We start from the raw sequence: 26,443 nt of genomic DNA on the forward strand, positions 1-26,443 counted from the left end.
TGTTTTTAAATACAACACAATCACCTATATATTGATGAGATACAATTATTAATAATTTTGTGAATTTCTTTTTCCCTCAAGCACACACATTTGTGTGCTGCCAATGAACTGATTACTGCCTGGTTGGGTGCCCTCAGTCTATTTTTTCTCCTTAGTAAATAGGACGAGCCCCAGATTATTTTGATGATGGTTTATGATTGATTCTATTTATTTATGGGGATAAAAAGGATGCCATTTCTACTCATGTATACTGTTTCTCTTCCCAACTGTATAATGTAGCATGTTTTTATGTACTACATGACGACAAATCTTTTTTTATCCTGCCTTTTGTTGTATTGTTGTGTACTTCTTTCTACGCTATTGTTTGTTTTTTGTGCTGGGGTATTAATTAGAAGGGTGCCTGCTGTGTGTGTTTGTATAATTATGGCGTGCACGCAGCGAAAAATTACTACCTTTTGATCGCAGGAATGAAATGTTTACTCATTTGCACTTTAAGGACGGCGAGGTTACAGAATTAACGGACTGTTTTAATGAGTCTTTATTGATATGAAAAGAAATTAATGAGACACTATATCCTAAAATGATTATTTTGATCATTTTCTACAGATGATGTGTGCATCATTTCAAGTGTTTTTTTTTCCCCCCCAGAGGTTTTCTTAATGTGTTTCGCTTTTAGAATAAAAGTGATGTTTGCCTGCTGTTGCTTCCAAAATAAACTATTTGAATTTATTTTTATTTACTGGACTTTTGTTCTGTCAGCTTTGGGATATAATATATATTTGTTCTATTATTGCATCAAACCAAATTAGTTAAACTCAGTCAATTTATGAGTGGAATGAAAAGATCAAATCAACGTTTAACTGGCTTGCTTTAACAGTAGAGAGCGAGAGAGCTGGCAAAATGCTGACAGCCTCGTCTTGTTTTTATTTTTTTTCTCCTTCGGCGCGTTTGCATGTCAGCGTTTCATCTGTTCTGTGTGAAGGAGTGTCGCCCTGAGCCGACCTGTCACGGGAAGAATAATACTGCCATCTTGCCAGCGAGGCGTTTTCACCCAGTGAGTGCAGTCTGCAGCCATCAGTCTTCGTTCCGAATCCCTCGTCCCTCTGAATGAAAAACGAGAGCGTCAGGTGGGAAATGTTTGGAGGCAGGAGGCCTTCAAGCTTATAATGTTTCATATAAATGCAGGAAAATACACAGAAGTCAACACATGAGTAAACACCTTAAATTCACAGCATGTCTAATACATGTGATTGACCAAAAAAAAAAAAAGATTGAAAAATAAAATGTACACAAACCTTGCAAATCTTGAGTGGAACTCACTTATTGAAATGAACTCATCTCTCTCATTTGATTAAGGATTAACCTGTGAACCTGAGTGGTCATTTTGCCTGATTAAAAACAACAAATAAGAACACGAAACATTCAAATAATGTCAGTTTGTGTGACAATTTCTGCATTTACAATACTGGCTGGTGCCAGTTGCTAGTTGAACTCGAGGATAGGATTATAAAAAGGGTAACTCTGACATCTAGCGGCAGAAAATGGCTTAGCATGGACCCCAGCAGATGGACACACACTTATGTCCTGTATATATGAATATATTAATGAGTAAAATAGGTAATTGATTGCCTAACCTCACCCCAAAAAAATTCTTTAGCAGTTTTTCAGTAATATTGCTCATTTGTATGCAACCAATCACGACAAATTAGAATCACTGGAACCAAGAAACAAGTCAAGAGGTGAGGCAAGTCAAGATTCAGTAAATATCGTTAATGAACTACGGGTGTACGTAAAGTAAAATCCCTCCCTCATCATCTTCCATGTTCCCCACAGCATGAAGGAATAGCAGCGCTAAAGTATGTCAATGCTGGCTCGAGGGCCTCAGAACATATTTAGACCAAAATGGCTGTGAAATTAAATCAGCAGCGGGTCACTATTGATGTGATATGGCATAGAGAATTTCAAAGGGACATTTGCATCACTTCTGCGCTTGCCTGCAGTGATGCCGTTTCTGCATAAGAGGGAGTCTGGTACCCAAATATGACCCATTATCATCAAGTGTGAGCTACTGGAAAAATCTTTGTATCTGTAGGCACACTTGGCCCTGCATAGATCATGATGACGACTTCCAACGTCAATTGATTTAGAGTTCAACCAAATGATGCCGAAAAATTGTCATTCTAAAAAGGATGCTACATCGCTCACTTTTCAATTCTTTGAATCATAATCCTTGAGAGCTTCTTTATTGTTTCCACAAGGGGGCGAAAATTCCCCATACAAACACTAGTGCTGTAAATGTTACATGGCAGTAGAAAACCATTTGACATGGCTTTTTTTGGGGGGGGGGGGTGGGTCCTGTAAGGCCGCACATATTTGATATTCAAGAGACCGACACTGCCTGCAGAACATCACGTTCCATGAGAAAAGTAAGTACTCACTTTCCTAGCCCGGAATACTGAATGTTTCATTAAACATTGTCGTAAATACATATATTTTTTAATAACAAATGCAATAAATTATTTCGAGGAATATTAGTGATAATTTGGGGAAAGTGATATTTAGAACTTCCAGCGTCAAGGGACGATTGTGTTGGATTTTGTAAGGTTCTCTCTGCTGCCCTCTATGGGCTTTCACTAGGTACTGCCTATGAAATGGAAGGAAAACCCCTCTAATCTCTGTATTGCAGGTAGGCACAATTTAATCATCGTAAATCCATTATTTGTCACGGAAGATGACCGAAATGATGCATTTATGTATTTTGCACCCGTGCATAAATTTATAACCCGTCAAAAACAGGCTCGAGGTTCACCTTATTTGACTAGTGGTGAGATGGCAATAAAAATGCCGACAGTGTGTGGAGGGGGGAGGGGGCGTGACGTGTGCGCCAAGGGCTCGCACATGCGTTCTTACGTACGACGCTTCTTGTCTGCTGAACACACGAGCCCCCTTGCGCGCATTCTGATTGGCTGGCCGGGCCTGTCTTTGGCAATGACGTTATGCCTACACGCACACACACACACATACAGAATACACAATACAGACACATAGAGGTGGCAGGAGAGAGGGAAGACGTAATGGTTTGACTCTGTGTGCACTTGCGATGATCGTGGCATTAGTCTGCACATTCCTCTAACGGAAGGCGCAATGAAGGTAGGTGCAACCCCCCCATGTCCTTTATAACACATCTTGTTTATGGTGACATCGCGGTGACTTCTGTTTATGGAGCTTTACGCACGGTGCCGCAAGCTGCACACTAAGGTGATTGTGTTTACACGGGCCGTTATATAAGGAGACGGGCTTCATTGCAGCACTGGTGGTTATTTTCGGAAGTTGTCATGGGTTATTTCGGGTCATTGTGTGTTTTTATGCGTGTGTGCAAGCAAGAGAGGCTGCAATGTGAAAGAAGCCCCCCCCGCACTTCTAGAGTTTAGTGGATGCAAAGCGGCTGCAGCCACCTTCCATTCATCGCTTTAATCCGCTCTAACGAGGTTGTGGAGGCGCGCTTTGGGCTGGACGAGTTGGTGAGGGGCGTTTGTGTGTGTGTCGGGGGGGTCACGAGGATGTTTGGGGGACGTCTCGGGGAGGACGCGAGGATCGCCCCTCAGCACCACACTGGGGTTCTCCGCTGGCTGCAGATAAGGATGGGGCAATGGCGTCATATGGTCACCACAATATACAGCTCCAATCTTCCCTTTAGATTTGTCTTAAATGTTTACGTGCCTTCGTAGTCCATTGTGTTAATACGCATATTGATTTTTGCTTTAACTGAGATCCAATGCAAGAGCATCAAGCTCACGTTTGCTTGACACTCGGTTAAAAATAGCTTCACTTTTGTGGTTTTACATTGCGGTGGCGTGCAGTGTTGTCGATTCCTTCCCTTATCTGTGCGTGATGAAGAAATTGCCACCATCACAAAATTAAGAATAATACTGTAATGCATCAGTTGCAACAAAGACCCTCATTACTACAGGAAATTCTTTTCTAGTACTCCCCACAAAATATGGAGTTAATGCATTAGGAGGGATTATTTTGAAATCAAATGGAACTTGCTGAAAGTTGTGTGTCACGCGGCAGCCCCTCGGCTGTGGATTTTGTTCTGGGCACTGGGGATGTTTTTCAGTCCTGCTGCTGCCATCAGGTCTCTGAAATATCCTTATTATGCAAGAACAAATCTTTAGCCCGTTTGGTCACAGCTTGAGTTTTATCTGCGTTCATTCCACGCGTCACACGAGATTTAACTTCTTCGGGGAGACGCTTTGACAACACTGTACATTTGAGTAACTGTTAGATCCATACAATTAGCCATGCATTTATGCATTTATCAAGCATGTAGTGTATTTTGTTTCCTAAATTAGATGCCAGAAGGAAACAAATAGTATAATTCAGCACTTCTCAAAATGGGGGTTGTGTGCTCCCTCAAGTGGTACGTTAAAGAATTACAGAATTAAATACTGTAACTGTGAATAACTTTTATATACTCTTATTCTTTCTCACTCCAGCGCCATTCAATTGTATTCAACATAAAAGTACATTTAGGGGCATGTCTGTCATCAGAAAGTGTTTGAGTTCATGCAGACTTTTAGTCATTGCATCACAACAAGTGCATGCAAACAGCCTGTTATTTTTTTCTAATCAGTTTCATGGTCACATTCTATACATTCGGTGATGTTGATCTCCGCCTAAATGCAACACATAATCATGTAAGCCCTGCTAACAAACAAGGGAACACCAAAGGTTCACCCACTGTTAAAGTCCACTCTCATTAGTAGACAGGCCTGCGGGGTTAGTTAAAGCTTCCCCTTGCCACATAGTGTGCCTTGTTCCCGGGATTACATAAACACTCCCTGAGCAGACGACTGAGGTCACGTCACAGAGTGTTTGTAGCAACTCGGAGCCGCCCGGAAACTCGAGGTGAATTCCTGTATTGTGTACTGCAAAGAGCTTCACAATGTGCTCTATGTGTGTGTGTGTCAGCTATCGATTGACACAGCCTGGTAGAGTAGAGGAAGACGTAGTTCCCCCTCCACCATTCATTTGTATGCCGCTGAGCTGTTGTTTCATTTCTTCAACAGTCTTCGTATTATATATCTTTTTTTTTTTTTGTTAGCATAATGTGCGTTTGTTTTTGGCAGGCGGGGGCCTCGTCCATGTGGGCGTCATGCTGCGGACTGCTAAACGAGGTGATGGGCACGGGCACGGTACGGGCACAGCAGCCCGGCTTTGGGGCTGGCGCCGGGCCTTTCCGTTTCGCCCCCAGTGCAGGGTACTCCACATACCCGCCCGCCAGCTCGGGCAGCGCCGGGCAGCTGTGCAAGGCCTGCGGACTGGCTTTCTCGGTCTTCAGACGCAAGGTGAGTTACTCAATCTCTTTTTATCTTTGACGCTTTAAACTTAAGCCCACTTAGTAAACATATTTGACCTAAATGCAATTGCACGCCTTTACTCGCGCTCAAAAGAAAGCTCCGATACTAAATGTTACGATACTGCTGATCATTTAAGAGCCCACTTTGTTGAGACCCCGCCCAGCAATTAAAAAGTACATTTTCTACAATATGTCCTCTTAAATAGAGCGTAAACGAATCGCAGCCTGGTGCCCGAAGCGATTGGATGAAAATAAACATAACACCTGACCGGAAAAAGCAATCATCCTTTTTATGGGTGGCTGTGCCGTCTATGCAAACGAAAGCCAAAATCACTAAAATCGTGTTCCGTCGTGCTGATTTAGGGACGGTCATGGTAGAATACATGTGTGTGGCACGTGATGGTTTCCTCCATGCTATCACTTCAAAACAGACTGCCTGCAATGGGCTCGTTTGCAAGTCAGTGTGATATCTCCAGTCCACCTTTTAAGAAGTGTCAGGAGGATTAGCAGCAAATGATAGCGAGGAAGGTGTCGACGATGGCGCGGAGGCGAGACACATTTGGCCGTGAGTGATGAGTAAATATTTACCAATTGGACTGACCTCCTTTCATAGCCATTTGAAGTGTCAATCCACTCAGCTGCTCGGTGTAAAAGTGGGTGGCTGAACGATTTTGAAAATCGAATTGCGATTTTTTTTTTGAGATTGTGATTTAATATGCAATTTTATTGCGTTACAATAAATATCAGATTTAGTGTACATACATTTGTTGGTAGCTAGACGTCATTTTTTTTTATACTTTGCTATAAATGTAGAAAAAGAGAAGTGCTTTTCTGAAAATGAATATTCCTGGAGATAAATATCGCATAATTCATATCAGCCGTGGTTTTTCATCAGGTGACCTGCATGATGATTGACACTTCTGGGTTAAATCCCATCAGTATGTCTGTTTACAACTACAAACAGCAGCTGCAATGAGCTCAGCACCTCCTTCGGAGGCCACTTTTGCGGATCAAAGTTTGCATAGAGTCGAGCTCATTTAGAAGGAGCCGCGAGAGGCGCCGGCCGTCGGCCCTTTAAAATGCTGACAGGAGTCAGACATGGAATTGTGCAATATTTAAGGGCAGTTTATTAAATGATGCTTGACTGGTAATAAAAAGAATGACTGATGGCATTCCTTTGGTGTGTGTGTGTGCGTGTGTGAAGAAATTGCCTGCGAATGCCGAGGAGTTGAGAAGAAAATTAAAATGTAGAATTCACTAAATTGTAGGATGTAATAAATATATTTTTGTACACGAATAGAATGAGATTTGCTGATAAAATTATTGATTTAAATGGAATAAAAATGATTTTGCATTATTAAAACAACAAAAATGTTTTACCCAATCAGTGAATGAGTGGGCGTGGCTTTCTGGCTAGCATCAATGTTACATCAACCAGGATGTTAGCTGCAAAGCTAACAACTCAAAAAAAGCCAGAATATGTTTCACATTGAAGGAAATAACTCCAAAAATAGACTTACTTGAACTCTGCTGTTCCAATGAGAGTTGGTATCGATTCCGGGGAAAGTGACAGATGTCCAGCTAATTCACAGTTGTATTGTCGTCCTTAAAAAGTTTGCCACAAAATAACACACGTGTTGGTAGTTGTTTGGGCATATTTGATGCAAAAATAAAGTCCAACCACAAGGCTTACTGTGGCTCATGTTGGGAGAAGAAAGAGGCTGTTGTTCTCCAGCTGTGCCTGTGCAGTAGTTTTTACTGAACTTCAGCAGGGGTTGGGTTAAAAATTGTGAGGGTGGAGTTGATGACATCACAAATTGAAAAAGGCGGGATGAGTGGCATCACAAACCAATCTGCAAAAGCAACCTATTTGAGATTGCTGTTTGAGCTGTTGAAGGTGACAGGGCCCCTTTAAAATTGACAAATAACATTTAAACATGATTTTGGCCAATTTTCTTGAGATCATGACATTCACTCACAGTGACTCATGGCATCCTTTCCTCGACAGCACGTATGCTGCGACTGCAAGAAGAGCTTCTGCGCGCTGTGCTCGGTGCTGCAGGAGAACCTGCGCTGTTGCGCCACCTGCCACCTCCTGCGCGGCACCGCCTTCCAAAGGCCACGCCTCATGCAGTTGCGCGTCAAAGACTTGCGGCAGTACCTGCTGCTACGTAACATCCCCACCGACACCTGCAGGGAGAAGGAGGACCTGGTGGACCTGGTTCTGTGCCACCGGGGCACCAGGGAACCGCCTCGACCCGCAATAGTGGTGGAGGAGGAGGAGGAGGAAGAAGAAGACGAGGATGATGGAGACACACCTGAGGAACAGGAGGAGGGAGATGATGAAGAGGATACAGACAGCCTCCGCTCCCGCGCCGCTTCTCTACCCTCCCCTGCCGGCTCGGCTTCTGAACAGTCGCTGGGATCCGCCTCTCAGGGAGTCGTGCTCAGCCCAAGTGACAGCTCAGGGACCCCAAGCCAGGTGACACACAAAATGCCTGCAGTCCAAAATTCATTTATTTTTATTTAAATTGGGGGGGGGACATCATCCAACTGGTTTTATTATTTAAACTTTACAAATGCCCCATCCGTCTCTTTTAATAATGCGATGCGGCCCTCGAGTACAAAAGTTTCCTCAGCCCGATGTAGTTGCTCGTTGAGCCTAATTCAACAACGATTATGCCGATTTTCTCTCCACTGACTATGAAGAGTCTCCACAGCATGGATTCGGCATTCATGTGACAGCTGCAAGCAGCAGCGTTTTTACTCTCTGACTGTCAATGTGTGCGCGCGTGTGCACATGAGGACCAGCGAGCAAGGCGGCTTAAGCCCTTTGCCTTTTTTTAGGTCGCTTACATGGGCTGGCTGAGTCAGTTATGTAACGCGCACGCAGGTTGACAACTCCCCGCGGCAACGCCGCTGACACCAAACGCTACACGAAACATTACATTAACACACTATTAAAACGCTAAAGACACACACGCGACTTCCTGACATCTCCGTTTTCGAAACCCAAGAGGTTTTATCCCAATATATTTCGACTTATCCGACATAGTCGACTTAATAGTAAGTCAGGGAGAATTTGATATTTCTAGCTCGGTGGTCATCAGTGATCTCTTTGCCCTCTTTGGCAAAAAGCCAAAGAAAAAGCGAATCACAAAAAAAAAAGAGTGGCTGTTGAGGAGAGAGTGCTTGCTGTCTAGCCAACCAATGCATTATTAATACGTCAGAGGGGGAATGTGCTGAGACCACACACACACACACACACACTGAATCAACACTTGCTCATCTCCACTTCCATTACGGAACTATTCATTGATTCCGTCTCCTTTCATTCCTGACCTCCATCTTAAAAGAGAATCATTGAGCGATGAGTTAAGTGTCTGCCGCGCGTGCAATGGAGTGCGTGCTTAAATATGTCTCTTGTCGTATTAGATAACGGAACAGATGTACTCTGAATATACGCAGTCAAATCCTGAAAGTCATCACGTAATGGGGTGCATTGTGTGATGGAGAATTTGATTCACTTTGAAACATTCATAAAAATGTAACCTTGAAAATTGATTTATTTATAATCGTGTTGAAATTGGAGGTTATTTGGAAAAACAATTTGCTTAATTATGTTTTCAGTAATTGCCGCCCATTACAAAAATAGTCAGATGTAGTTTATTCATTTAATTTTTTATTTATTTAATAAAATTGCCTTGTGAATATTCTCCAGAAATAAACAGGAAAATCTAATTTGGAAACGAGATGTTGCACACAAAATTGTCAAAGCAGACAATTGTACCTTACTTTGTTGCTTTGTCTTTAGTTGTCCCCTCAGGAGCGCGAGGACACGCCGAGTGCATCACTCCTCAATCTAGAGCAGACGACCTGCACGACGGAGGTGAGCCCGGCCACGCAGAGGAGGATCCGCGCCTCGCTGTCCGACCTTGACAACGAGGACGCCATCGAGAGGCTGTCGGTTCGCCAGCTGAAGGAAATCCTCGCCAGGAATTTCGTCAACTACTCGGGTTGCTGCGAGAAGTGGGAGCTGCTGGAGCGCGTGCATCGCCTCTACAGAGAAAACGAGCACAACAGGAAATCCAGTAGGTACCGGCACTTTTGAAAATATAGCATTTTACAATTTGAAATTTTAACAAGACCCTTTTTTTTTACCTCTTTTTTTTCTTTTAGTGGAAAATGTGAGCATTACTGCAGGCAAGTATTTCCTCACTACTCTATTGTCAGTACACCATTTTATGAAAGAAAAAAAAAATGCAAACCCCCCGGAAATATTGAAAAAAAATAAAATAAAAAGGTGGAAAAAATCTACAAATAATCAAATTTTTGCTATCATTCTTTAAGACCCGTTTTCTAAACCCTGTCCTTTTTTTCCCTCCAAAGTGGTCACATATCCTCCACCTTTGTGCAACAGTGCTGTCGGAGGTAAGCTCACTTTTCACCCACCTACTCAAAATATCGAGAAAAGTTTCAAATGTAGCTAAACGTTTTGCGTTTTGTACTGACGTATGAAGTTGTAATTGTGTGTTTCTTATCTAAGCTTTGCACATTTATGACTTAACTAGCAGACTAGCAAACAGTTTAGTCGGGTAACAGTCAGCCTGCTAACTCAATGATGCCACCCACATCACTCACCAGGCCATGTCCTGCCTTTTAAAGCAATACACTCAGATGCTACAGAAAGGATGGCAACACTACATAGACAAAAATAATACCTACCTCACAAAATGAAAATGTTCCTAATGAATTGAAAGAATCGTAATTAAATCATCAATAAATGCAGCTCCTAAGTTGAGTCTCACGAATACCAAGTCAAGTGTTAAATGCCAAGTCAAGCCAAGCAAGTCCAAAATCTTCCAATCTGACACTTCAATCAAGTCATATGATTCCAGCCTGTAAGTGTTTTACTTTTTTGCCGGTCCGCAGACAACGTGAAAGCCCAGCTTGCCTCGGACGAGAATCTTTGTCGCATCTGCATGGACGCCATCATCGACTGCGTGCTGCTGGAGTGCGGCCACATGGTGACCTGCACAAAATGTGGCAAGAGGATGAGCGAGTGCCCCATCTGCAGGCAGTACGTGGTGAGGGCCGTGCACGTCTTCAAGTCCTAGAAAAAGCCTGGCCGCCAGAGACGCTTCAAACGGGCGCCAGTGGCTTGGACCGGCAGTTCTCGTGGAACACGGCAGGGGTTCGAGTCGACACGGTCGACTGCAACATGTGCAATACCGTTAAGAAAAAATGAGACTTGTGTTTTTTTTATTAATGTAGAATATTGGTTCTAGTTTAACAGCACATCATATGTTAGCAGAAGACGCCAAATATCACGCCTATACGCTCATACGCTTAACGTGCTTTTCATATTCATCAAACTCGATGTGACGGTTTGTATTTTTTCAGAACCATGGAAAGCAGTTTACAGTAAGGCTTTGTTTGATTCTAATTTTCATTTTAAAAGACAAAATCCCTGCTGATGGTTTTTACGTTTCCCTTCAACACACCTGATTCAAATGTTTCGGATTCCTCTCCAGTTTCTGCAGAGTTGATTATTTGAATCAGGGGTGTTGGAGGAGGGTGACATAAAACACACTTTAAAATACTGCAAACATATTTAATATATTGAGAAAGACCAAGGAAAAACAATAAGATAAATATAGTAAACAACATTGGAGTAATCTTCATGTCATTTCATATTTTTTTATTATTATTGGTCATTATATTATTGATTTTAAACTTCTGCTAAGGTTCGAGAGAGATGGAAAATGAAAACAGCCGAGCAATATCAGTTTTCAAATATTTTGATGGTAACAGCTGCCGCCTCCTCGATTTCAGTCTGTTATGCAAAGGAGACCGACACTTTTTCCTTTCTGCTTATGTTTCAAAGAAAATTACATATACGGAATCACTGTTACTGTAAATGTGTTGCATATAGATAGCTTCTATCGTTATTATGAATTAAATGTATATTTTTACATGGACTGGGTGGAAGGGCCAGGAGGTTTATGAACGGAATGTATTGGTGACAGTTTAGTCAAAACCTTTAAATATATCGGTGGTGTTGCTTTTCGTCACGCGTTCCCGTCATTTTTTTTTTTTCTTTCATGATTTGATTTAACGCGGCTGTTTGTCAACGGACGATGTCATTCACGGGCAGCTACAGTCTTCTGGAGGGCACTCATAATCCTGGATCTTTATATTTTGGAATGGTTGGACCTTTTTATTTTGGTAAACAAAACAAAAAAAAAACTATTTATTAGATTCAATAAAATTCAGTCAAATCTCTTTGACCATTGTGTTGTTTTTAAAAGGCTTTTAATATCTCAAACTTTCCCTAAAGTTTTATAATGTGTACAACATTTACAATCAACATGTATAATACAAATGCATACAGTGGTTTAACCATACCAAATAACAATGTAAACATGTTTGAACTTTAAAGTAAAAAAAAAAATTGGAATTAAAACTGAAAAAGTATCCACATAGAAAAACATGTAAAAGTGCATTAAACTATATTCTTCTTTTTGCACTGCTTTTAATACAGTGGACCCCTGCATTTGCAAATTTGAAACAAATGTATTCTTCACCTGCTCCCTCCACCATTGTGTTTTTTTTTTATCCATAATTCACAGTTTTGACCCAGTCCGCCACTTATTAACAGAAGGCAACAAAGAAATTTTGCTTCACAATCCCCCACTTATTCAGTTTTAGCCAGTCCCTTGCTTATTCACAGATTTGTAGCTTCCACGACTTGATCACAGATTTGATTAATTCTATGAATTAACAATAATAAAGGCATGTCAGATATTTACGGTATTTTGGTCCATCCTAGCGAATAGCAGAGGTCCACTCTACAATAGCGTCAAAATTCCGAAGGCTGAATATTCTCATTTTTTGGGGGGGGTTTGGAAAAAGGTAGAATTTTTTTTACCAACTTTTTGCAGGTTCTCCAAATGCATCAGATCAAAAAAAAAAAAAAAAACCTGACATACAGTAATTGCCTTTCTACGTTTGTTTATGCATATTCTTGAAAATTAGGAGTGGGGAACCTGCGAACCACCAAAGCGTTAGCTAAAAGCTCAACTATATCCAATGTCCCCAGCCCTCATTTTAAATAAATGCAATGGTTTTCTTTCTGGACTCAATTGACTGCCTTCGAACAAATGACAGCTTAATTTTGTTGAAACAGCGAGCATGCATGGTGAGCGAGTAGTACAATTTCTTCACAAATAACACACGGAACCGAGGAATGATGACAAGAAGCTTTTAGCTAGGAACAAAGAAAAAAATATATGTAAAGCTCTGGGGGTGGAGACCTTTTTCATTTTTTTTCTCCTACAATTTTGGATTTTCTGCAAGTAAAACTTTTTTTTTTTTTTTTTTTAAATATCACGAAAACCTGGCATTTGAACAGGGGTGTGTAGACTTTTTTAAATATATTGTATATTTATAATCTCGGCGTGGTCTCACAGGTTTTCCAGAGCTGCATGAATACAAGTGCATGACAATAAATTAGGATAAGGAAGAGGAGGTCATTTATTGTAGTAGTTCAATTCAAAAAGTGAAACTGATTAATTGGCCAATTAATTTGCTTTTTTGTGCCTATTGTCCTAAATATAATAAATGAGTTAAGTTACATTTTGAATTGAACTAATGCTAATAAAAAGTTGTCCCTCATATTCCAATTTATTGACATGTACCTGTATATACGCTTTTATACACTCTATAGTGTCAGCATTTATGAAATAAGTTCAAAAAACTTAAGCTTAACACACAACGATAAGACAAATGTGCTTCAATAAATATAAAACTGAAAAATAAACAAACACTGTGTATTGATTATCAATATCAGTAGTATAACACTGTATAGGAATGTAGGAAACGCTTTCTTCTACAAAAATAGTCACTCTCGAACAGGAAAAAACAATGGAAGAAATAAATAACAAAAAAAATCCTGTTAAACAGTTACCGGTCAAAAGTTTAAAGACGCTTCCTTGTGCGATCGAATGGGAAGCCGTGTCTACACTTTTGACAAGAACTGTATTTTTTTTTTTTTTTTTTTACATTCTGGCTCAGTAGTTGGCAAGAGGAGACAACTCACGGTACTGCAACCCTCTTCTTCCTGTTCCTCTTATGGTGGTGGTGTGGCGCCCCCGTGTGGAGCAGCACCTCAATCGCAGGCAGCGGCAGCAGGTTTGATCCTCTGCAGCAGTTTGTCGTCGATCAGCTCGAACTGAACGCTGACGGACATCTCGGCCACGAAGCGCTGGCAGCCCTCCCTGCTCACCTGCTTGCAGAAGCGCAGGTCGATGCGGCGGATGCTGCCGCAGCGCTTGAAGTAGGTCAGCGACTGGTCGGTCACCCTGTTGCACACTGGCGGGGTCACAAAGTTCAAAGATTAGAAAACACACATGGATCTGTAAATACATCCCACCTGAGAGGTTAACGTCGGTCAAGGAATCCCGGGTGGTGGTCCCGGCGGCGGTCAGAATGTTGACAGACTGGTCGGTGACGTGGTTGCAGTAGCTGAGGTCCAGCTTGGACAACGCAGCCATGTGGCGGATAATGAGGCGCAGTGTGGCGTCGGTGACGTCCAGGCCGGCCAAACGGAGGTCCTCCACGTTGCGCAGCTTGCTACGGTTGTCAAGCTGACCTGTAGGGGGCGATACCCGGCGGCATGATGTCAGAAATCTAAAAGTACAGAGGAATAAACAATTGGTACCTGGCCTATTATCGGTTGTCGGGGAGAGCAGATCCCTCATCTGGGCGTCTTTCAGTCCCTCCACCCATTGAACGTCCAGCGTTCGCAGGAGAGGACAGCAGGAGGTGCAGAGAGCCGAGACGGCCACCCACGAACACCCTGACAACAACAGCACCCGCAAACCTGTGCAGACAGCGTCACAATTATCAAGTATTATTAGTTCTTCACATAGCCAATTTTCTGCTCCTTCTGGTAAGACCACGTTGGCCACCTGGGGGCAGTATAGAGACGCATACGCTGTTCATTGAGATGTTTGAAGCTCATCTTTTCAGCACTAATATTTGACGTTCTTCGCAGAGGATGAAGAATACATGACATGTTGTTTTAATACCTGGCAGTCTGTTGATGAGCCAGCTGAGTTGCTTCTTGGAGATGTTGGTCCAGCTCAGGTCCAGAGCAACCGGCTGCCTCCGGATAATCCCGCTCAGCATGAGAGGCGTGATGGACTTGCAGCGATTCAGATTGATGCGCTTCCACAGCCTCTTGTCACAGCACCTGGCCACAAAAAAAAACCCTTAACTCTGTGTCTATCCATTTATAAATACCGCTCAAGGTGCGCATGACTAAAGGAGCATCACGATATCCAATAAAATGAAAGAAAATCTCACCATCGGTTCCACGTCCTGCACACGCGCATACACACGCAGAGATCCTTGAGCGCCAAGTGACTGAAGACGGACATCCAGGCCTCGCGTTGCATGGCGTGTTCCAGGCCGTCGTTCAGGGGAAGCCGGTCGGGCGGTGGGCTGATGGGAGGCGGTCTGATGACATGCCGCTCCATTTGGACGCATTTGGGCGGCGAGCGGCAGGGCAGCGGTCGTGGTGCCAGCGGTGCGACCGGAGCATTCCGATTGCAGGTGAGCGGAAAAAGGCGCCGCGCCGTCCCGTTGGCCTCCCGCCTGTGTCGCATCCAGCCTCCGAGGTCCCCGCTGCCGTTGTTCAGAGGCCATCTTGGGTCGGACGCTGCCACGTCGTTTTCAGGCTCCACCTTGAGCGGCCTGTGGTTCTGAATTGATGGGAGCTCCGCCGATCTGACCGTCTTTCTGTTTTGATTGGTGGCCTCTTCCCTTTTGGCGGCGCCGTCCTCTGTCTTTGGCTGACTTTGAAGCTGGTTGGCCAAGCTGTTCTGGTGGTTGGCGCCGTCTTCGGTCTTGAGCAGGCGTCTGCGTTGATGCGAGCCTTTCAAGATGTACTATGGAGGACAAAAAGTGAAATATTCAATCAATCCAAAGAATAAATCAATCGCTGCATCCTTACTTTATTGGTTGGTGAGGTCCTCTCCTCAGCCTCCTCGCCACTGGGTCCCGCTCCTGAGACCTTTTTGGACGTCTGCTCATTCTCCCCGCCTGCCCCAGTTCTCCTCAGAGGACTCACGAGCACTTTGGATTTGTCCTCCATCTTGCTGTAATTGTCTTTTTCTCCCTCCTTACCGTCGTCTTCCTCTCGGCCGTCCAACTCCTTCTTGGCCTTGAAGTGGATTCTATGCAAAGAGAATCTGTCTTCCAGGTCATCCTCGTACTCGCCGAGGTCGTTCTCTGTCTTGATGTGTCGTAGGAGTTTGGCAGCTAGCGGTTGGTCCAGTTTTGAGAACTTTGGAAAAGAAAGACAGCCATCATTTGGTAAGACAATTTTATCAGAAGATAAAATTATTCATGTTTTCATTATTTATTCATATTGTAATATTTGCATATTTTTTTTCCCATCTAATTTAATCTTTCCTTGTGGCGTCGAGCCCTCAACAGGCTTAGTATGTGTTGGTGTACCTAATAATGTGACTCTGACCTTCCTTTTGACATCAACAGGTTCGTCTTGCGTGTCAAACAGCATCCTCTTCTTCCTGAGAGGGTTTTCCTCCAGTCTCGGCCGAGGCGAGCCATCCAGTGACAGCAGCGGGGGTCGCTTCTTGGGAAGCTCTTCATCTCGTTCGGCTTTTCTCTTGGCGCCAAAGGTCGTCGGCGAAGGCGAGGCTGCGTCGGGCTCCTCCTTGACTTCCCGGAAAGGACGGGCTTCTTTCAGCAACGAGCCCGGGAGGTTTGATGCGTACTTGAACCCGGGACCTCTTTTTTGCTTTGAGGCCAAAAGATTAGAAAGCACAAGATGACTTTATTTTTCTTGTTTTGTGGAAATGGATCGAAAGGATCACGATGAATTCAGACTGATGCTTACTTTGCCTGTTTTTCCAGCGTGGTTACATGTGGGACACTCCCAACAGTTAGGTAGCTCGTCGTTGACGACACCGCTGGAATCTTTCACCTGCACAGAACATCCATGTGGAGTTTAAAATAATATTTTAAAAAAGACACTGGAAAAAAGGAGTGGGGAAAATTAACTATTTTTTCACACGTATCTTAATTGACCCCATTTTTAAAAAGTTGTTGATATTCAAATTTACTACCTCAAATTTTCTCCTTTGAGGTGAGGAGTTGGAACTCGCCTTTAAACAGTGAGGATGGACAATTTCGTTGCAGATGGAACATTCCATCAGCATCAACTGGAACTTTTCCTCGTCCTCTTCCACGGTGTCCTCCTTGCCCGCTTCCCCGCAAACCACACACACCGCCGTGTGCGGCAGCACCGGCTGAACACAAACCATGTCGTCGTCATCATAATTATTATTATTTTTTAAATGGACACAAAAGAATCAATTAAATTGGACAGATGAGCCAGGTCATTTGTAGAAAAGCCTAAATAAATCAAATGTAAAATTAATATTTTTCACTTGCATTATTTACAATAAATCTACCAGCCAATTATTTAATGAACATAAAATTAAAACATTTTAGTTGCTAATTGAATGAAAAAATATTACAGGACTATCGATGGTAAAAATGTGTGCTGGATTCAACAATGGATACTTTTCCCACCCCTGAGTTCGACTGACAATTCTACACTTGCGATTCCCAGCACAAGGGAGCAAGTGGCGCTCCTTGGTGTCACCATAGCAACCATCTGGATGAGGCTTGAATGAACAAGTCCCCCAGGTCAAGGTCTAAAAATAGCTGTGAAACAATAACTAACAATGCGTTTTCTGTATAAAGAGGCGCTAAATATTCAAAATGTCTGCATGAACTTTGTGATACAAAATATGCAATACAGTGACTCATCCCCTACTATTAAATGTGAATAGGTTCTGAAATTAGTCTTAAGATTATTGTAGCTTACTGAGTCAGTTGTGAATTTGTCTCTGTGTCGCTCTCAATGGCTGTTTAACCAAAGTGGATCTACCAAAAACAAAATCTTCACAATCCATTTAATTTTGTGATATTTCTCTTCAAAGAAAATACATTTTGGGGGATTTGTCTTCTGACATTGGAACGGATTAATGACATTTCTACTCATTTCAAAGGAGCAACACGGTTTGAGATGTGTCCAAGGCACCACAAGTGCATTTTAGTGAGTTTAGTACATTTTCTTTAGAAGAAATACATAAATGGAGCCAACATACCGCGATGCACTGCCTCATGATGCACGACTGCTTCATGCGACCCGGCCCGCCAAACTTCTTCATGTCCTTGCAGAAGTGGCACTCGCCACACTCGGTCCGCAAGCAGGCCTCGCACTTGCGACAACGAGTCCGCCTTCTCCTGGCGCTCGACGTCCCTCCGCCCCCGCGACCAGCCGGAACCTTGAGGGCTGACGCCGGGGACGTCGCCATCTTGGGCTTGGGTCGGTGGGGAGGTCGAGCCTGAGTGGCGGAGAGCATAAATCCAGAGGCCAATCAGATTTAATACCAGATGCCAAGACCAGGCATGGACCATAAGGAGACAAAATAGCTAAGGGGTGTGCAGACTTTTGTGCTCAAGGAGCATACTTGATTTTAAAATGGGCAAATCGGCCATGCAAAAAACATACGGTCAATAAGGATCTTTTTTTTAAATTGATAAAATAATAATTTTCTCCTATTGTTGGTAAATACAATTTCTTCTCACGTATTATTTAATACATTTCAATTTATAATTCAGTGTTTTGTGTGAATAAAAGTTTAAAAGCAACAGGAGTTCAGAACATTCAGAGATAAATACTCCTTTCTCACCAATAACAAATGGATTAATTGCTGGTTAATTCTACTCTGGCATTATATATAATAAAAATTAAAAAAAAGCATGCTGAGGTGCAGGATGAATCAAAAGAATCCATCAAGATGCTCCCTGGAGGCGTCTTCCACATTTAGCTCCTCACTTACTCGCTTGTTACCACTTCAAAGAGGAAGCGGACCCTCTTTCCACTCTCTGGCAGCCATGATTGCGCATCGCGGGGGAAGGAGGGCTTACAGTTACGACGGAGTGTGCTCGCTAAATGGGCACCGGTTCATACAACTGGGTAATAGAGATGCCTTTGATCTGGGTCATTGATCCAAATGTATTCTTCGCTCTGGTGCCAAACATGGCTGCTGACAAATACAATACAGCAGAGGTAGACACTTGGAAAATATTTTTTTTGCAATATTTGGGATTTTTTTTTGCAACTATTCATGCATGCTTCCTTTTGTGCAGTAGATATAAAAAGTCAACACACCCCGGTTCAAATGGCAGTTTTTTGCCAAGCCCAAGGTAAGTCTTGCAATCTTATTAAGCTCAAATAAAGTTCAGCCATTCAGGTAAGCTCGACTACTCCATGTTTCCCTCCACCCATTCTTCTTTCTTCCCATGCCTAACCTATCCTTTCTTTCCTTCCTTTTTACTTCCTACTTCCTTCCACTCCCGTCTTTCCTTCCTTGCATGCAACCTTGTTTCCTCCCAATAGCATTTTTTTCCTTTGCAAACTGTTTCTATCTTTTCTTACTTCCCTTCATACATCCTTCCTCCTTACCTACCTTTCATCATTCCAGTCTCCCTTTCCCCCTTCCCTCAATCACCCTCTCCCTTCCTCTCTAAAAAAAAAAAGTGTTTCTTCTTTTCATACATGTATATAATGGGCAATTAGATGAAAGCTTCGAGAAAAACAACAAAAATATCACCGCTTAGAAATCGGTGCTCAGTGCAGATATAATCCCCCCCCACCCCCCGAGCGTCAGCATAGCAACAGCCCAGCTCTGACACACATCCACACGCACACGGAACCAATAAGATTTGTATTGACACAATGAAAGTGAAGCACAGCATGGTCTATTATTCTAATAGTGGCTTGAAATGTAGGAGGCAGTCAGATGCCAGGTTACCCGACGGGATTAGTGGGAGATACTGGATGGGATCGAGATGCTGTAATCTGCCCCGGTCTGGATTTGAGGGGTTTCAAATGGGGATTACAGAACAGTCTGACAACACCAGTAACAGTGTTAAAGATAAAAAAAAAAAAAACACTTACGAATGAAAATGACATCAAAGTTGATGAAATAGCTCATCATGTCCAATTGACCACTTACCAATCACCATCAAGTGCAGCAATGAGCAACATTTGACGAGACTATTTTTCAATCAGCGTTTACGTGGTACAAACCTAATAAATAAAGGGAAGACACCCCATTCATAGCTGAAGACCCAAGCGTACATTATAGAGCACTTATGAAATGGGAACTACAGTGTTTACAGATCGAAGTGAAGCATTCTGGGGGAGTGACGTCACACACGCACCATGTTATACAGTATTTCAACCCCAGCGTCAAAAAAAGTGCATCCCCATTACAAATGATACTGCAAAGCCCCAATGTCAAGCTCGTGCACCCCAGTTTGAGAACCACTGCTCTCATGGAACAAGCATCTTTTTTTTTTGGGACTTGCTAGACTACAACAATATTTTCATTGTCACCACGGAACAAGGGTGGAACAAAGGTCCCTCTGTGTGTGCATTATGTCACACACAAATGCAATCAATAAATAATAAGCAAATACAGAAAGACGACTCTACTGTACATGAATTCTTATCCACAACCAATCGCAGCCCTCGGGCTCTCAGCTGAGAAAATACTCTTAAGGAGGGATTTATCACACATGGAGTAAACATGTCACCAAAAAGACAAGCAAAGGGAATTTCATCTGTTTATCTTCCCTAAGGCAGCTCAGCGTTCCCGCTACGCTGCAGAGCCGCTGCATGCATGCATTCCTCCAGTGGCCTCCTCACTACGCAAGCCTGCCTGAAAGATGGGGAGGGGAGGGGGGCTAACCTGCTCCGAGTCGGAGTCGTAGTCCTCATCATCGGCACTGAGCGACATGGCCATGGCGGCTTTTTCACACGCTGTCCAATGCACGACCAAATGACATGGCTGCACTCGCTTCCTCCTCCTCCTCCTCCTCCTCCTCCCTACAACTCCACAATAACCACCAGCAGATGTCGGCAGCACAAGACCACCCAGCCTCATTAATATGAGGGGGAAGGAAAGAAGGCTGTGCACAGCCAATGAGAAGCCGGCGTGCATCCCAATAGGCGCGCCCTCCTCCAATCAAGAGAGAAGGTCCGCTTGGATTCATGTTTATCACACTCTGCCATGCCAATGGAGACAGATGGCATTACAGAGCAAAAGGAAAACATAAACACAGATTTTTTTTTTATGTACGTATATACTGTATATCTTGAAAAATTGAACCACATTTTTTGTTTTGCAGGTTTTCAAGTTTCTAAAATTTATTCCGGCATTATCATAAGCTTTCCCCTAATTGACTAATCATAAAAAAATGTCATAATACAATTCCCCCCCATCCAACCATCCATTCGTACCACTTATTTTATAAATCTAAAATTCATTTTATCTTGAAAAAATACATTATTTCTCACAATTACATTAAAAATTCATTATTCAGATTACAGTACTGTATTAGAATGACTATTTCATCTAAAACTGATTTATCTTGAAAAATGAATTTTTTTTTTTTTAATAAAAAAAAATAGTGTCCAGCCTCCTCCAATGAGGAGAGGAGATGCGCTGATATTCATGACTATTGCACAGAGCCAACAGACAGATGGCATTGCAATGCAAAAAGGCAAACACACGCACACACGCAAATACAGGCACACACACACACACACACACTGGTAAGCAGCAGGTGGCCTGCCCATATATACAGGATAAGTCACCTAAAGCGATGCTATTTTGATCTCATTGTATGTCGAGCAATGCCAAATCAATGAAATGAAATAAAAAGTCTACCTTCATGGTTTTCTTTGGCCAGAAAACAACCGGAAGTCCAGTGATGGCTAACTTTGGGTCATCATCAGCATGTTCCTTTAAAACAACCTACAGATAACAATAAAAAGACTTCATTGAATTGTTTTTCCATCTCGCTTTTTACCTTTTAATTTTTATTAAATAACTTTGACCTACTTTGTTTCAAATATAGAACTTAAAAATGCCTATTCTGAATTATGTAAATGTAATACTACTTGTTTTAACCCCCCCCAAAAAATGTCTTTTTATATTACGACTGTTTACCATAAAAATTTTTTTTATCTAATTTCTTGGACAGCTACAACTACAGTCTAAAAAAAGACATTACCTTCATGTCCTCCAGCAGGCCAAGCGGGTTCTCCAATCCCTCCGGAACTTCTCTCTTATGCTCGGGGAGCGACTCCAGCTTTTCCACCAGCCTCTTCAGCCCGTTGATTTCAAATTCTGTCAGATGAATCCACTTATTGTGCGATTCCAAGGTCGGCGATTCAGATGGGATATCCGCAGTGGAGATGGGATAAAAGCTTTCCTCCGAGTAGGCGGACAACATAGCTTTCGGGCATTGCTGGTTGGAAACCACTTCTGGTTTTTCGCACGGGTCATCCCTGAGCTGTGAATCGGACCAGTCCTCGTTCATGTCCTGACTTCTTGAATCAGAGCACGGGCTCCCCATGTGGACTTTAGTCTCATAATCTGGAAAGACACATTTGGTGACTTGATGATTTTTTGGGATCGAAGGATTCTGTAGATTTGCTGTAACTGGTGGGTTGTTCGATTGTTGGATTGAAATAATATCATATTTACAAGCGTGATTGTGCTGACCCGTAAGTAAAGGCTCCTTCTGGATCTCCTGAGAAAGGTAGGACCGTTTGGTCAGGCAGTACATGTATCTCTCCAGGACGTACCAACACATCTCATAGTAGAAAGGGAAGCGGAACTTGGAGTTAACCTACAAAAAAAAAAAAATTATCTTAATCTTAGATCCGATGACATTCTGGATCTGCCGACTCCCACCTTGGTGCGGTTCTCGATCTCGTGGATGGTGAGTTGCATGGGAATGTTAAAGCTATGCAAGATGTTTCCGCCGAAGACCAGTGTGTCCTCGGGAGTGTAAACCGCATGAATCCAGCCTAAAATCCCACAAAGAAAGCAAGACGTGAGATTTTTTTTTTTTTATACTCCCTCCTTGGTTTTAAACGGGAACCTACCCGAGGGGATGAAGAAGGTGTATCCCTGCTTGAGCTCCACTCTCTGGCATCCGTCGGCGCGATCTCCCAGGAAAATGTCGCTCTGCTTACCCGACAGCACCCATTCCTCGTACAGGGCCAGGTTGTGAAGTGTCGGGGGCACCAGCCAGAACACCTGAGGGTCAAACGATGGCAAAAGTATTCCCAAAATATGATTTTTTTTTTTTTTTTTTAGAACAGACTTTAGTCTACAATCTTCTTGAAATGAATGGTTGTCATGACAACACCATTGGATACATACTTTTTGCCCTTTGAAGACATGATACCACACGGATGTCCCACCAAAATCAATGTGGAAGTCTGTATAGCAGCCCTTCACACTCATCAAACAATACCTAAGATAGAAAATACACATACTTGGAGAAACACACATGTATAATGAGAAAAAAAAAAAAAGTAAAAGAGCACTGGGAAGAGCGCCGGGTGTAAAAAGGATGCAAATTGAAGAGTGTGAAGTCTCCAAGAGGGCCATTAATAATTCAGACATGGAGCAGGAAGTGAGTTAGATGAGATGAGCCTTAATTTTATGAGAGAGAATCTCAGGAGGAGACAGAAAAGAACATAACCGGGGGAATTATTTGAACAGTGTTACGCCGAGCGCCTCTCGAGAGATGACTAAAAATACATCGATCCTGCCATATATTTGCTATACTCGTCGGCCACAACATTAAGTATGCCTGTACGATCTAACTCGGAGCATCAAAAAAAATAACTTGGGCAGGTTTTGGTTGAGTAAACTCAAGGTTGAACTTTTGGCCATCATTCCAAAAGCTATATTTGGCGCTCACAACACAGCTTCTCATCAAAAGAGCAACATACAACAAAACTGGCAGATAAGGTGGAAGGTATCATAAACAATTCAAATTAGCATTCAGTGTTGGTGGAAAAAAAAAAGGAAAGAAAAAAATTAAAGCTTCTGTTAGAACAAAAAGAAAAAAAGAACACTGAACACAGCCACATCCTATTTATAGGAGGATGTGCACACTTGTGCAGCCACATGATTTATTTTATGAGTTTTATTAATGTAAATGTTATGGGATGCCTTAATGATGGAAATTACAGAAATGATTTACCTTAATCTATCTAATAACAATAATATTAATAATTATTATTATTATATGCAAATGATTGTAGAGTATAACACCCACTGTCTAAAATGACATTATTTAGAATGAATAATACATATCAAGTGGTTTATGAGGAGTGTCCCTGAGCTGATTGTGCACCCAGCAGCAGCAAGTGGAGCATTATGAAATTTAATTTAAAACAAATGTGCAAGGCTGGGAAAGTGCTGCCTAGCAACAATCAAGTGCGCTTAAGAGAAGAAGAGGGAGAGGACCTCAAGTTGAGTACACAGCTCTCCAGTCTGCTTACCTTTGCACTTTAGGATATTTCATCTCCGAGATGACGTTGGTGCCTTCCGTTTGGCTCTGCTTCAAATAAGACGGCCACATGTTGTCCACCCAGTCCACCTGATCGACCTACCAAAACAGTCAGCACACACTTACTTTTTCAGATAAAAATAAAATATTTAAAACATAATACATACTGTCACTTGACTTGCCATATTGTTATTTTTCCGAGCAACATTTAGGAGTTACGTACCACAGTGGGTCTCTTGATAAGGTTCTCCAGCTTGGTGTGGCTGAATTCCAAGCTGATGACATTGAACAGTTTGTCACGCTCTTCCTCCGGCGTCTCGTAGTAGCGCACAAACTGAGCCATGCTCATTTCCGAGCCTTTCTGAGTGCTCACGTCCATCACGTCCACTGAGCGACGGCTGCCTGCAAGTAGGAATCAATACATAAGTAGGATATGAATTACCAGCATATAATTTGACTGTTTTATAGTATTTGTTTAACTTTACAGCAGAGAGAAAAAAATGCAAAAATCAGTCACTTTTCTTTTTTTTTATGCATGGAAAAATGAGTCACTAATATCGCTTACCGACTAAGCCTTTAATTTCCGACACTGTGAATTCTGGATCGGGCATTCTGTGGACAAAAGCAACTTTGCTCAGTTAATAGTACAAAAGAGTACATACAGTAAAACTAAATGAGCACTTACATGATGCCAAGTCCTTCTTTCTCTTTGAAAATGAGTGGAACTTGTAGTGCCTCCCTTTGCACATATTCATAAGTGAAGTCTGTACGTAAACAAGAGAGACAATTTATTGACCATATAAACTGAGAAGTGGAGGGCGTGTTACCACTTTTTACCTTTAGCTTCCAAAAAATGCACAAAGTTTGCGGCGTAGTTAGCGCTGGCAAGCTTGTCCTCCACGCTGAATCCTCGGATGTTGACCATCTCCTCCACGTCGGACAAGTCCTCGTTCTCATCGTACAGCTGCCGGCAAATGGAACGCTGCCCGTTTTCAAAACACACGCTTTAGGCTGTGCACATACATATTAACTTGCCTTAGAGGATGTTATTTGTAGACTAGATTGAATGCTCCTGTTACTGTAGGTTTTTTTTCACCCAAATTGTTGAAATTGAGAAAAAGAGTGACACTTTTTAAATTCTGTTCAATTCCTACTTTTATTTTGATTTTTTAATGTGTTATTTTATAAATTTTTTAAATAAAAAAATCATTTTATTTCCATAATATTGGACATATGCATTATTGTTCATTCTTGTTTGTACATTGTTTTTTGTCTATTCCGGGGTGCTTCTTTTCAGCATTTTATCTAATTGTGATGTAAATAAACAACAAATAATATAACTTTTAAAATAAGCCTTTCACAGTTTAGCATATCTACCTGCCTCACATTCATTGTCACATAATATTAAAAAGTTGTCAGTGCTGTAATGTGCCAGTGATACTACTCCTACCTCTACTACTACTACTACAACACGGTGCAGAACATTAGCTCGGCTAACTAATTAGCTCCAAGCCTCTTCCCTCTCCTCGTGCAAACGTTATCATGGCTCGCGAATACCCACCAGCCGGCGGCCGGACTCCGCACACCTTTCCTCGGCCTGAGTCATCGCCTGCTGTAGGAGAGTCTCTTTCCACTCTTTCAGCCTTGAAACAGCATCTCAGTGCATAGCACGTAGCACGCTTCACAGGTCCAAAACAAGGGAACCATGTTTTTATGTGTTACGTCACCACCAGGAACCAAAACATTGGTGGATAGCGTCCCCCCCACCACCACACACACCCATTTTGAAGAAAATCTATACAGCTGTTAATTTACAGTCGATAACCATCAATTAAATATTAACGATTTTTTTGATCCAATATTGTAAACAAAACATAATTTAAAATATAATAAAATAAAGTAAATATGGTCTACTATACTAAGCTCTAATTCATTCAATTTAAAAAAACAAATTTGCGCTAGTATCACTTTAGAATGATGAAAAGGTGAAAATTCAACCGAACACAAAAAAGAAAAAACGTTTTGTATTTGTTTACCTATTAGTATAGCTATCTTTGAAAATTGACAGGATTATTGCTTATTGGACAGCATTATAAAAACTGCCTTTCGATCAATGTGACACTTCCGGAGTTGGGTACGCACTAAGCAGGGCCCACTCAATGGCTGGTATAATGTAAGCACTCTCTGTATTGGCTGACTGGAGTCATGTGACACTAATAAATCTCTGCGTGTTTCAAAATGCAAATAAAAAATGCTTTATATGCCACTTTGTTTACAACTTCGTTCCGATGTATAATAACGCAGTCATCATTAAAAATGAGTGGTTGCTGCCCTACGGTTTAAGATGCCGACATTTCTAGTAAGGTATATTCAATAATACATTTTGAAGTATTTTTCTGTTGCTCAGGAAGCAACGCAATTAAAGCTTAAATTAAATACAGATGAAGATTTGTATTACTCTGTTAATAGCAAAAAGGGGCTGATTCATATTTTGAACATCCTGTTACACCATCTGTCGCAGGGATGTTGTGTAGGAGCGCCACCTTGTGGTTGATATTGGGCTGAGTGTAGTCACGTGATACTCTTTGAATT

General features: G+C 42.2%; 2 protein-coding genes and 1 long non-coding RNA gene across 6 annotated transcripts; 1 reads left to right on the forward strand and 2 right to left on the reverse strand.

Annotated features, from left to right (window-relative positions):
* Positions 1–325: 325 nt before the first annotated feature.
* LOC119131041 lies at positions 326–7,091 on the reverse strand. Its single transcript, XR_005099578.1, has 2 exons — positions 6,883–7,091; positions 326–1,103 (listed from the first exon to the last, which is right to left on the reverse strand). It is a non-coding gene; the product is annotated as an uncharacterized LOC119131041 (long non-coding RNA).
* Positions 2,992–11,646, forward strand: LOC119131017 (E3 ubiquitin-protein ligase RNF34-like). Its single transcript, XM_037265078.1, has 7 exons — positions 2,992–3,150; positions 5,133–5,351; positions 7,371–7,844; positions 9,177–9,453; positions 9,542–9,565; positions 9,752–9,793; positions 10,295–11,646. The coding sequence occupies exons 1-7, from the start codon at positions 3,145–3,147 to the stop codon at positions 10,477–10,479; spliced, it is 1,227 nt and encodes a 408-aa protein (XP_037120973.1). The 5' UTR covers positions 2,992–3,144; the 3' UTR covers positions 10,480–11,646.
* Positions 11,647–11,660: 14 nt separating this feature from the next.
* Positions 11,661–25,625, reverse strand: LOC119131006 (lysine-specific demethylase 2B). Of its 4 annotated transcripts, none has more exons than XM_037265057.1 (22): positions 25,413–25,625; positions 24,689–24,815; positions 24,537–24,615; positions 24,417–24,463; positions 24,075–24,253; positions 23,844–23,950; positions 22,711–22,804; positions 22,431–22,584; positions 22,237–22,352; positions 22,027–22,171; positions 21,551–21,915; positions 21,205–21,291; positions 17,569–17,808; positions 16,558–16,701; positions 16,290–16,376; positions 15,906–16,199; positions 15,381–15,713; positions 14,732–15,315; positions 14,455–14,618; positions 14,085–14,246; positions 13,797–14,015; positions 11,661–13,735 (listed from the first exon to the last, which is right to left on the reverse strand). In XM_037265057.1, the coding sequence occupies exons 1-22, from the start codon at positions 25,455–25,457 to the stop codon at positions 13,533–13,535; spliced, it is 3,975 nt and encodes a 1,324-aa protein (XP_037120952.1). In that variant the 5' UTR covers positions 25,458–25,625; the 3' UTR covers positions 11,661–13,532. The 4 variants fall into 4 exon arrangements, with proteins under 4 accessions (XP_037120952.1, XP_037120949.1, XP_037120950.1 ...); XM_037265054.1 differs by having other exon boundaries at positions 24,689–24,833; positions 25,413–25,624; XM_037265055.1 differs by having other exon boundaries at positions 15,906–16,190; positions 24,689–24,833; positions 25,413–25,623.
* Positions 25,626–26,443: the final 818 nt, after the last annotated feature.

This window comes from Syngnathus acus, chromosome 12, assembly GCF_901709675.1.
Source record: "Syngnathus acus chromosome 12, fSynAcu1.2, whole genome shotgun sequence".
NCBI lineage: Eukaryota > Metazoa > Chordata > Actinopteri > Syngnathiformes > Syngnathidae > Syngnathus > Syngnathus acus.